At 48.0% G+C, this 13,079-nt stretch overlaps 1 protein-coding gene across 5 annotated transcripts in view; it reads left to right on the top strand.

Annotated features, from left to right (window-relative positions):
• Positions 1-13,079, top strand: part of INTS10 (integrator complex subunit 10) — an 82,845-nt gene that overhangs the window by 51,842 nt on the left and 17,924 nt on the right. For all 5 annotated transcript variants that reach the window (XM_073543199.1, XM_073543202.1, XM_073543217.1 and 2 more), the window contains one exon: positions 5,001-5,080. In XM_073543199.1, coding sequence (XP_073399300.1) covers positions 5,001-5,080 — 80 coding nt within the window. The remainder of the gene's footprint in view (positions 1-5,000; positions 5,081-13,079) is intronic.

Raw genomic sequence — 13,079 nt, 5'->3', positions numbered from 1 at the left:
GGGCCCTCTGGTTAAAATGCTGGCCAGGAGATATCCAGGCCAGGTCACGACTCTGCTCCATTCCATATGAGGGGAATATCTGTTTGGCCCCGTCCTGGACGAACTTTTAGAGAAAGCCGGGAACGATAAAAAGAAGTTCCCCAGCCTCCCGAATCCTTCTTATAGACGCCCCTTCACCAGGAAAGGATATTTCCATAGAAGGCCGTCTAGAGATCAGGGCAGATGGGACGACAAAAGAAGGAGAGTACAGGTTTCATGTTCGGAGGAGGGGGGCGCCAGGAATGTCCATCACGTGACACTAAAAAACCGCCCCAATGACTAGATGCTGTGGGGGGAGACTAGCTGCCTTCTACCCAGCCTGGTCGCTGATCTCTAGCAGCAACTGGATACTGGGGGTGATAGCTGCGGGTTTACGACTAGAGTTCACCCGGGTTCCCCTAGATCAATTTAAGGTCACCCCTCTCAGGTCTTCCACATCAGAACAAGCTGCCCTGGAGGCCGAGGTACATGAGCTTTGCCACAAGAAAGTCCTGACTATGGTTCCAGAGGGAGAAAGGGGGAAAGGTTTCTACTCCCCTCTGTTCCTGGTCCGCAAGCCAGACGGCTCCTTTAGGACTATAATTAATCTCAAGTCCCTCAAACGATTTCTTGGTTATACGGCCGTTCAAAATGGAAACAATCAATTCAACAATAAAGTTGTTGTTTCAAAACTGCTTTATGGTGGTGTTAGATTTAAAAGATGCATACTACCATATACCCATTCATACAGCCCATCAGCGCTTCCTCAGAGTAGCGGTTAAGTTAAATGGGTCAGTTGAACATTTCCAATATGCGGCCCTCCCCTTTGGGGTGGCAGTCGCTCCCCGGGTGTTTACTAAAGTGGTGGAAGGAAGTTATGGCCCATCTACGTGAATCTAACATTCTAGTAGTCCCCTACTTAGATGACTTCCTGATTATAGGGAAAACGGCAAAACTTTGTAAGGAACAGCTACAGAGGGCAATGTCGGCCCTAGAGCGGTTAGGTTGGCTGCTTAATATCAAAAAATCTCGGTTACAGCCGATGAGAATTCAGCAATTTTTAGGCCTGATTCTAGATTCTGAGAAACAGGCTGCCTCCGGAGAAGCTTGTTCGCCTACACTATCAGATCCTAAACGCTGCCAATAACCCCACCATGTCCCTCAAGAAAGCCATGTCCCTTCTGGGTTCCCTTTCCTCCTGTATCCGGCGGTCCAGTGGGCCCAGTTTCATTTAAGAACACTACAGGGGAGGTCTTACTGCATCAAAAAATCCTTGGAGGTTACTTGGAGGGCCAGCTAACCTTGTCCCGAAGCACAAGGGAGTCCCTAGAGTGGTGGCTAGAAAAGGATAATTTGTCCAGAGGGGTTCCCTGGGAGTGTGACATATCCCCCATAGTCACTACGGATGCTAGCCCTTCCGGTTGGGGGGCTCATATGGGTGAAGTCCTAGTCCAGGGCCTATGGGACCATCACCAGATAAAAATGTCATCTAATTTGAAAAGAACTGACAGCAGTAGAGCAGGCAGCTAAGAAGTTACTTATGTATCTGCAGGGCCATCATGTGCGAGTGTTCTCCGACAATCAGGTCACAGTGGCTTATGTCAACCACCAAGGTGGGACTCGTTCCAAACCCCTGAGGAATGTGGCAGAACGGTTGTTCCAACTAGCAGAACAGCCATTCTAAGCTGAATGTGCATGCCCTCGTCAGAGCGCAGCCGTTAAGCAGCTTGAGGCCGGGCCAGTACCGGCATGGGAGACTGGCTGGGAATCCCTTGTCCTGTTGACATAAATGCCGCAACCTACTAAAACAAGGAGAATGGTCCCTAAACAATTCGATCTTCGACCTGATTATACAAAAATGGAGACAGCCAGAGGTAGATCTCTTCGCCACCAAGGAAATTAAGACTATTCTGCTCCCTAAATCCCAGAGAGAACCCCCTGGCGGTAGATGCCTTTCTGATAAAGCGGGACTTCAGGCTAGCATACGCCTTCCCTCCCCTATCGCTACTACCCTTGGTGTTGAGAAAAATCAAGAGAGACAGAGCAAGGGTCATAGTCATTGCTCCATTTTTGCCCAGGAGAGCATGGTTCTCATGCCTCAGGACCATGTCGGTGTCCGATCCTTGGGTTCTTCCGGACATCCCGGATCTCCTATCCCACGGCCCAGTCTTCCACCCTCAGGTGGCTGGCCTACATCTGACGGCGTGGAGTTTGAGCGGGCACTCTTAAAAGAAAAAGACTTCTCCCCAGACTTGATTAACACCCTACTTAAGAATAGGAAGGCCATTACTACCAAGATCTATGCTAGAATTTGGAAGAAGTTCCTGCAGCGCTCTGAAATAGTTGCTGGGGGTTCAACTCCAATAAATCAGATCTTAGAGTTTCTTCAGAAAGGTCTGGATATGGGACTTTCCACTAGTACTCTTAAAGTACAAGTATCAGCTTTGGGGGCTCTCTTTAGCTGCAACATCGCAGGTAATTACTGGATCAGTAGGTTCATTAAGGCAGCAGGTAGGTCCAGGCCAGTAGTGAAGGATAGATTCATGCCATGGGACTTGAATCTAGTCCTTACGGCCATGACGGAAGCTCCATTCGAACCTATTTCATCAGCTTCCATTAAAAATCTGTCCCTCAAAGTAGCCTTCCTGGTAGCTCTAACCTCAGCTCGCAGAGTAAGCGACATCCAGGCATTATTTAGGCGTCCTCCTTATATACAGGTTAGGACGGGTAATACTCAGACCTGATCCGGTGTACTTACCTAAAGTGGTTTCTAACTTTCTTAGGACTCAGGAAATAGTCCTTCCATCCTTCCTCCCTAATCCAGCTAATGAGAAGGAAGAAAAACTACATACCCTGGATGTTAGGAAATGCCTCATAGAATATCTGGCAGCTACCGATCCTTGGAAGAAAGATAATGCCCTATTTATTTCCCACCAAGGCCCTAGGAAAGGTTGTAGAGTGTCAAAAAATACACTAGCCAGGTGGATTAGAGAAGCAATTTCTGTAGCATACACTTCAAAAGGCAGGTCGCCACCTGGGAAGCTGAGGGCGCATTCCACCAGAGCCATGGCGACCTCGTGAGCCGAGAGATCAGAAGTCTCCATCGACCAGATATGTAAGGCGGCTACTTGGTCCTCTCCGAGCACCTTTTATAGTCATTATAGGCTAGACCTGGGTGCTTCCACAGACCTCTCTTTTGGTATAAGGGTGCTGCAGGCTGTAGTCCCTCCCTAAATAGTTATTATTCTCTGTAATTCTCTCAGGTGGTGCTGTCATGGACGACCGATAAAGTCTTAGTTACTCACCGGTTAACGGTATTTTTCGGAGTCCATGACAGCACCAGTATATTCCCTCCCTTTTAGTCTATTTTGGGTGTGCACTCCTTCCTCTTATACGTACACGGGTAATTTAAATAGTCGTGTATAGTATTGTATATAAGTTATGCTGTTAACCATTGTGGTCCTCTGTGCTCTGTAATCCAACTGATGCGTGGGAGAGGTGCCGCCCTTTTGTATCTGTAGGTTTCCTGTTCCTGAAGGGCGGATCCCCTCTCTCAGGTGGTGCTGTCATGGACTCCGACAAATACCGTTAACCGGTGAGTAACTAAGACTATCGTTTCAGTGATTGCTCCATTAACACAGGTGTGGGTGTTGATGAGGACAGGGCTGGAGATCAATCTGTCATGATTAAGTAAGAATGACACCACTGGACACTTTAAAAGGAGGCTGGTGCTTGGCATCATTGTTTCTCTTCTGTTAACCATGGTTATCTCTAAAGAAACACGTGCAGTCATCATTGCACTGCACAAAAATGGCCTAACAGGGAAGAGTATCGCAGCTAGAAAGATTGCACCACAGTCAACAATCTATCGCATCATCAAGAACTTCAAGGAGAGAGGTTCCCTTGTTGCCAAAAAGGCTCCAGGGCGCCCAAGAAAGACCAGCAAGCGCCAGGACCGCCTCTTAAAAGTGTTTCAGCTGTGGGATCGGGCTACCAGCAGTGCAGAGCTTGCTCAGGAATGGCAGCAGGCAGGTGTGAGTGCATCTGCACTCACTGTGAGGCGGAGACTCTTGGAGCAAGGCCTGGTCTCAAGGAGGGCAGCAAAGAAGCCACTTATCTCCAGAAAAAACATCATGGACAGACTGATATTCTGCAAGAGGTACAGGGAGTGGACTGCTGAGGACTGGGGTAAAGTCATTTTCTCTGATGAATCCCCTTTTCGATTGTTTGGGACATCTGGAAAACGGCTTATTCGGAGAAGACCAGGTGAGCGCTACCACCAGTCTTGTCTCATGCCAACTGTCAAGCATCCTGAAACCATTCATGTGTGGGGTTGCTTCTCAGCCAAGGGAATGGGCTCTCTCAGTCTTGCCTAAAAACACAGCCATGAATAGAGAATGGTACCAGAATGTCCTCCAAGAGCAACTTCTCCCAACCGTCCAAGAGCAGTTTGGCGATCAACAATGCCTTTTTCAACATGATGGAGCACCTTGCCATAAAGCAAAGGTGATAACTAAATGGCTCAGGGAACAAAACAAAGAGATTTTGGGACCATGGCCTGGAAACTCCCCAGATCTTAATCCCATTGAGAACTTGTGGTCAATCATCAAGAGACGGGTGGACAAACAAAAACCTTCAAATTCAGACAAAATAAAAGCATTGATTTTGCAAGAATGGACTGCTATCAGTCAGGATTTGATCCAGAAGTTGATTGAGAAGTTGATTGAGAGCATGCCAGGAAGAATTGCTGAGGTCCTGAAGAAGAAGGGTCAACACTGCAAATATTGACTTGCTGCATTAACTCATTCTGTCAATATAACCTTTTGTTACTCATAATATGATTGCAATTATATTTCTGTATGTGATAAAAACATCTGACAAACACACATAAAAACCAGAGGGCAGCAGATCATGTGAAAATATAATATTTGTGTCATTCTCAAAACTTTTGGCCATGACTGTATTTGTGTTTTGTATTCTAGGCTCTGACCTCAGGCTGTTGCCTTGCACTAGTAAATGCGTAATGCCTTACTGTCTCCAGCTGTTGTTAGCAATCATAAAGGTAAGAATTTTATTTTTGTGATTTAAAGGGCTTGTGCAGCTTGGAAAATCCATGGTAGCATGTTTCCATATTAAAAGTAATCTGTCAGCAGGTTTGAGGTTTGTGCGATCTCATCTAAGAGCAGCATGATAAGGCAAAGGGACCCTAAATCCGACGATGTATCACTTAGTTACTGGGTGCAGCCATTGTGACGTAGAGTTCATAGATGCAGAATGCAGCAGAGCTGAGAAAGCTGACCCCCCCCTCCCCCCCAGTAGGCTTTGTATATATAGTCTGTTGACAATTAGCAGATAATCAAAGGAGGGGGTGGAGTTGGACTAGCAGGCGCGTTGCCAGCTAGTCACAGCAATGATAATGTCCTAGTGATAAAACCTTCATTGTAAGTAATCAACATCACACAACTGGATAAGTGACACATCACTGAATTCAGTGTTTTAACGCCTCTACCTGATGTTGTTTTCAGATTACATACCAAAAACTTGCTGACAGATTCCTTTTAAGAAGTTCTAAGTTGACAGAGAAAGGGTCCTCTGTTTAGACCTGTCCTATATTAGCCATAGCAAAATGTTTACAAAGAGTGTTTCTCACTTTGAAGAATTGATATGCCTGAGAGTTGTACATGCAGTCTATTGATCTAATAAAAACTGTGCAGTTTTTTACTTTCCCTGCAGGGGCTCTACTAAAAAATGCTGAGTTTATTTGCAGATTACTGCTGATTGGTACTACTGTAGGACAACTTGTATTGGACATACAGTACAGACCAAAAGTTTGGACACACCTTCTCATTCAAAGAGTTTTCTTTATTTTCATGACTATGAAAATTGTAGATTCACTCTGAAGGCATCATAACTATGAATTAACACATGTGGAATTATATAATTAACAAAAAAGTGTGAAACAACTGAAAATATGTCTTATATTCTAGTTTCTTCAAAGTAGCCACCTTTTGATTACTGCCTTGCGCACTCTTGGCATTCTCTTGATGAGCTTCAAGAGGTTGTCACCAAAAATGGTTTTCACTTCACAGGTGTGCCCTGTCAGGTTTAATAAGTGGGATTTCTTGCCTTATAAATGGGGTTGGGACCATCAGTTGTGTTGTGCAGAAGTCTGGTGGATACACAGCTGATAGTCCTACTGAATAGACTGTTAGAATTTGTATTATGGCAAGAAAAAAAGCAGCTAAGTAAAGAAAAACGTGTGGCCATCATTACTTTAAGAAATCAAGGTCAGTCAGTCCGAAAAATTGGGAAAACTTTGAAAGTGTCCTCAAGTTCAGTGGCAAAAACCATCAAGCGCTACAAAGAAACTGGCTCACGAGGACCGGCCCAGGAAAGGAGGACCAAGAGTCACCTCTGCTGCGGAGGATAAGTTCATCCGAGTCACCAGCCTCAGAAATCGCTAACAGCAGCTCAGATTAGAGACCAGGTCAATGCCACACAGAGTTCTAGCAGCAGACACATCTCTACAACAACTGTTAAGAGGAGACTTTGTGCAGTAGGCCTTCATGGTATAATAGCTGCTAGGAAACCACTGCTAAGGACAGGCAACAAGCAGGGCTAAAGAACACAAGGAATGGACATTAGACGAGTGGAAATCTGTGCTTTGGTCTGATGAGTCCAAATTTGAAATCTTTGGTTCCAACCACCGTGTCTTTGTGCGACGCAGAAAAGGTGAACGGATGGTCTCTACATGCCTGGTCCCCACCGTGAAGCATGGAGAAGGAGGTGTGATGGTGTGGGGGTGCTTTGCTGGTGACAGTGTTGGGGATTTATTCAAAATTGAAGGCATACTGAACCAGCATGGCTACCACAGCATCTTGCAGCGGCACGCTATTCCATCCGGTTTGCGTTTAATTGGACCATCATTTATTAGGACAAAGACCCCAAACACCCTTCCAGGCTGTGTAAGGGCTATTTGACCAAGAAGGAGAGTGATGGGGTGCTACGTCAGATGACCTGGGCTCCACAGTCACCAGACCTGAACCCAATCGAGATGGTTTGGGGTGGGCTGGACAGCAGAGTGAAGGCAAAAGGGCCAACAAGTGCTAAGCATCTCTGGGAACTTCTTCAAGACTGTTGAAAGACCATTTCCGGTGACTACCTCTTGAAGCTCATCAAGAGAATGCCAAGAGAGTGCAAAGCAGTAAAGCAAAAGGTGGCTACTTTGAAGAACCTAGAATATAAGACATATTTTCAGTTGTTTCACACTTTTCAATTCCACAGTTTTGATGCCTTCAGAGTGAATCTACAATTTCATAGTCATGAAAATAAAGAAATCTCTTAGAATTGCTCAGGTGTGATTTTGGCTCATTCTTTCACACAAACGCTTTTCAAATCTTGAAGGTTTTGTGGGCTCCTTCTATGAACTTTGATATTTTGTCCTTTCCATATATTTTCTATTGAATTCTGGTCAGGTGATTGGTTGGGCAATTCTAGGAGTTTCATTTTCTTTGGCGCCACATGAGTTTCCTTGACCGTGTGTTTTGGATCATTGTCTTGCTACAATGTCTCGGTACATTTGTCCAGTCATCCTTTTTTCAATTATATGAAGATGTTGGTTGTCCTAGTTGTGGCCTGTTTATGGTGAAATTGTTTCTTCCTCTTCTGGATTATGGCAACAACAGTGATCACTGGAACCTTCAGTATTTTAGAAATTATTCTGTAACCAATGCCATCAGAACGTTTTGCAGAGAAAAAGTTGTGAAGGTCTTGAGACAACCATTAGTGCATAAAAGTCAGGTTTCAGATGTAACAGAAGGCTGTAATCTCAGCCTATTCTAATAATACTTGAAAGGAGTAATATCCAAACACAAGAAAAAAGAACAATACTCCACTAATAAAGTGCAGCTGTGCTCAAGCAAAAGGTAAAAGAGGACTTAGCTGCATGTTCAAGGTGAATCCCTTGTTCCAGCTGTGAAGGTAGGCTCATCCCTTGTTCCAAACCTGACTTTCTCTATCGCCTTATTGGGGGACACAGAAACCATGGGGTGTATTCTGCTGCCACTAGGAGGCTGACACTATGCAGAAAAAAAGTTAGCTCCTCCTCCGCAGTGTGCACCCCATCGACAGGAAGTAGGACGATCAGTTTAGCTTAGTGTCAGTAAGAGGTGGACACGGGTCTTTCATTAGACCCTTATCTACCTCAATGTGCGTCGTTCCTTTTCAGGTACTAGGAGGGATACAGTGTGAATGGTCACAACTGTACTCCCACAAACTGACTATGAGTACGGCGTGTACTGTCACCCCGTATCCTCATACGTCTAGCCGGCAGGACCCAACCCCTAGCACAGAAGTGTGCTTAGGTGATCCAGACCTGGTCCTGGCCCTTCGTCTCCCACCTACTCGCCCACCAGAGCCTGTTAGTTGGATGAGACATGACGTCCTGCAACAGGTTTCCGGACGTCTGACACCACAGGGAAAGAGGTAAACGTAAGAAGATAGGTAAAGAAGAGGAAACCCCTCCCCTATCCCTGGCCGCTCATGTGGGGAGCTTATTCCCTGCCGAGGTTGGCAGTTCCCTCACCGAGTGCTGTGTGCTCCAGGCTTCCCTCAGCTGGTTCCCTATTCCGCAGTATAGGCGACGGTGGGCAGCAGCCTGCTCTCCTCAGCGCTGGGCTCCCGCCCCACAGCTTCCCCCCGCACCTGACTACCTTTCTGGGAGGATCCAGGGGATAGTTCCAGATTTTTTTCGGGCCTCCGCACCGCCCCCCCTTCGGCGGTCTCCTTGGTCTAATCTAGGCCCCGGCTTCAATTGCGGCCTAGTCCGTGGTAGCTCCGCCCCTGTCCTCTCGTTTCGGGCGGGCTTTTTCCCGCCGTCTCCCCTCAGCCAATCCCTGCTCCTGGTGCAAGCGCCGCCCTCCGGCCGGCTTCCCTTGTGGCGCAGAGAGGATATCCTCACCGCCATCTTACTGCTCCCAGAGCGGACGGTTAGCTCCGCCCCCGTTCACACTGTGCAGAGTGGAGTTTTGCACAGCGCGACCTTTCTGATGCGGGCAGGTGGGGGCTCTGAGCGGCCATATGGATGTGAGTACTGGGGATGACTATATCCTGCCTGTGGGCAGCGCAGTCCTCGTCACCGCACAGTTTTGCTCTCACTTGCAAAATGTGATATGTCTTGAAGCCGTTATTCTGCTGGAGCTCGGCATCCTCCCTGCGTCGGCATCCACCACAGCGGTCGTATTTTCCCATGGTGGGTCACGGTTAGTGTCTTCACCGGACAGGACCAACTGTTTCCTACCTAGCTCCCTTCAGCCAAATCAGGGACAATGTGGAGTATAAGCCCCTCATAGAATAATTAAACAGGGCCACACTTTCCGTAGGAACGGTGTCGGAGCAGAGAATCCATCTTAGCAATTGCGTCTCACGTGAAATGCGCTATAGTCGTACAGTCTCTGGAGCAGTACAGCCACTAACGTATGGTTTTCTGGAGCCGTACAGTCTCTGAAGTAATTGTACGCTAGAACTGTATAGTCACTGCTGTAATAGTACTCTGGAGTCGTGTAATTTACTGGCGTAAATGTAATCTTCTGCCGCACAGCCTCTAGTACATCAGTATGTCCGGTGTCATGGCGCACAGAGCCTTGTAGAGCCACGCTGCTGTCTTCTGTGTTTGCCGCATGGTGTTGATCTGGTAGAAGGTTTCATTTGCACATATGTACCTTGATTTCAGCAGAGCAACACTCGGCCATTGTGGGTCGCCCTCCCAGGGCAGCGGGGAACTCGGTACCAGGCCGGTGTCAGTGGGATATGTCACAGCGGCGGTGACCTGGTCCGTGGTCCTGGGCGCCCAAATCTATGGTGGTTTTTAATGTGAATAGAATAGTTTGTGATGCCACCTGTGGTGTTTGGCAAGCAAGATGTTAAGCCATCGCTGCATGCAGATCCTCTGGGGCTGGTGGTGTGTTGCAGCATAGATGGTGTAGCTCCCCACAGGTGAAGCTGTAGCCCCAGGGCAGTGTAGTTGTAAAGGATGATGATAGGCGCAGGTGGTGTGAGGGATGCTGGTACCCAGATGTAGCGGTGCTGACAGTGTTAGTGCACAAATGAAAGGAAGACACCAGGGCTTGCAGTTCCAAAACTTTACTCACAGTCCGTGGTACACACTGGTGCCCGCCTCCGTGCTGTGTCCTCCGGGGCAGAGACTCAATCAACCTCCTGGGCAAGTCAGGACTCTCCTCTCCAACACTCCGCCAACATGTACCTCTCTGAACGACTCCACCAATGCGCCTTAAGGTGTGAAGTACTCCAGTACTGAGTTACCCTGGAATACCTCTTACTAGATGTTCCCTAGAACTCTCCTTGTACGGCAGACAGCTGTAGCCTACTTCGGGGACTCCCTTCTCCTGAGTCCCGGCTCTCTATACAGATGCTGTTGTGCCCCAAGTCTTAGATGGGAGTAATGCATTTACAGCCAACTACTCCACTGGTGTCTGCTGCAGAACCATAAGTGTCCATACAACCGCGGGGACCGGGCCCCGGCCTTGCGCTGAGAACCTATAGGCAGGGTTCCTCTTCCAACCCACGTCTCCTCTCTGTTCTCTCTACTCCTTCGTTCCGTACTTGTCTTTCTCTCTCTATGGAAGCTTAGGTTGCAGTTCTACGTCTTCTCAGATCACTGAGGCAGCTGCAGCACTCCTTCTCAGACCCGTCCTCACTCTCCTGACTGACTGTCCTTCTCCCGCCTAACCTCCCGTCAGACTGACCTACTGACTGACCTGTAATTCTAAACCTTCCCAACCTTTTATATGGATCTCAACTCCACCCACCTCCCAGCACATCCACTGTTCCAAGCAGGGAACCACCAAAGGTGCTCTGCTACTCTCCAAGCACTGAGCCGCTATGTGGTTGTGCAGAACTAGCCTGTTGTGTGGGATGCTAGTGTTGGAATGTGGAAAGGAGTTCCCCACTTACCAGGGATGGTTGGGCACTACACCTTAGGAGAAGGTGCAGTACCTCTGTGGCGACTGAGCCTCAGGGGCGCCACAATTGCTTCACACATAAAGGTGCTGGAGCCCTGGCATAGCATCTGCTTCCACATCTACTGCCCACAGGCACTCGCCCTTCCCTTTTTCTGCAGCCCTCTCCGGACGCTGGCTTCATACGGCTCTAAGCAGAATAAATTGCGGCTTCTATCTATTCACGTCTACAGTGTTTAGGCCGACCTTCCAGCTGGATATAAGTCTGTGTTACCCGGCAATTGTCCGCTATGGTTCAGTGGATAAAGAAGCTGACCACAGCTCGCAGGTCCAGAAGTTGGTACCATAGCACACAACAGAGAGTAGAGTTAGTCTCTTTCTGATCCCAGGCCTACGGTTCTACCGTCAGAAGAATTGACTGGTCAGAACCTACTTTTACTACAGACTTCGTGGTACGGCTTAATACACGTGAAGCCGTTATTCTATCTGATGACGTCAGGTATCCAGACCTAGACCGCAACACAGATGCCGTTCTTCTGCCTAATGCCGTCAGGTATTCAGACCTAGACCGCTACACAGAAGCCGTTATTCTGTCTAATGCCGTCAGGTATCCAGACCTAGACCGCAACACAGAAACCGTTATTCTGCCTAATGCCGTCAGGTATTCAGATCTAGACCGCAACACAGAAGCCGTTAATCTGCCTAATGCCGTTGAGTATCCAGGCCTAGACCGCACCGCAGCACAGAAAGGGCTGTCTCCTATACCCTTCTCCGGGCTCTCTCCACGCTGATTTGTTCACAGGATACTTAGAGCCGATTGCAGCTGTGCTATATCCGCTATACAGGCTTCAAAAGCACCATCTACCAGGTACAGTAGTTCGAACAGCCGTATTACGGTGGAGACGTGCCCAAAGTTCACTGCTTCAGTGGTACTGGTGTTTGGTACCGTATTCAGGTGCGTTAGACGCTCTAGCCTTCAAGTTTCTCGCGTTTTATTGCAGCAGTATTCTATCCCTTATTGAGCACTTGGATGGGCCTCTACCAGACATGTTTGTCAGTACATGCCGTCTTTCTGGTAACTCAAACGTACCCGAGGTCCATCTACTACACAGGTCCGGCTCCACTGTCTCATTTTCAGGTGAGTCAGGAGCGTCCTCTCTTGCGTTCCTCGGGGTCTTTTGCAGCCTTTGCCTAAGCTCCCGTCTAATCACCACTTCTGGTGAGGTGCCGGCATTTATTGCACCTGACGGGCTGCAGCTGCGGTTACAGGCCGCTTCCAGGTGAGTCAAACACTCCTTTCAGATGCATATTTCATTTTTAATAACATCTGTGGTTTAACAGTTAAACGTAAGCATTACCATGTTCAGACGGAGCAGATCTCTGTACCACAGAGCGGATCTCTGTAGCAACATAACTGGATACTCCACCTTCAGGTGGGTCACACACTCTCGTGTCAGGTACGGTTGATCGCGGTTTGTCTGAGGCATGCTCTGGACCCTAAGTGTGAGTTGCTCCACAGGAGTTTTTGCCACACCTTCTGATCAGTTTACAGTGTTGTCCGCAGGCTGTCTTTACTGCCGATGTTACGCCTATCTTTGGCCAATAGTAGTTTCCAGGTCCTAGTCTGTTCTAAGGGCCTTCGAGCTACCACAATGCCTAAGCTACTTATCTGTGGGAACTTACCTATTCTTTCTTACAGACGCCAGGTAAAGCCTCCAGCAGCGCAGACATGGGACTTCTGACCGTGACGGGAAAGAGTATCCCACCTCAGACAGGAGTGGGATCTGACTCTGCGCAAGCATTCACCAGGGTAAAAGCTGCTCCAGTCTTGGATCCAAGGATAAGTCTGGTGATAACGCGTTTCTTCCTTCAGCTACAATTGTATCTTTTCCATGTTATCCTCAAGCGCTTCTTGTCTTAGACTTAGGCAGGCGGGTCTACACACCGCAATTCCCTCCCTGCTCCAGAGGGTCCAGGATGGATTCGGTCGTTTACTTCGTCATACGGATTGACCTGCCTTTCGTCAGCCTAGTTGTCATCGGTTGTCTATTTAATCTACCTAGAGCCAACCTTCCTTACACATGG

This window comes from Dendrobates tinctorius, unplaced genomic scaffold, assembly GCF_039654945.1.
Source record: "Dendrobates tinctorius isolate UK_male_01 unplaced genomic scaffold, ASM3965494v1 ptg000011l, whole genome shotgun sequence".
Taxonomy (NCBI): domain Eukaryota; kingdom Metazoa; phylum Chordata; class Amphibia; order Anura; family Dendrobatidae; genus Dendrobates; species Dendrobates tinctorius.
The sequence above is the reverse complement of the archived record's forward strand: the minus strand, read 5'-3'. Positions and strand labels throughout refer to the sequence as shown.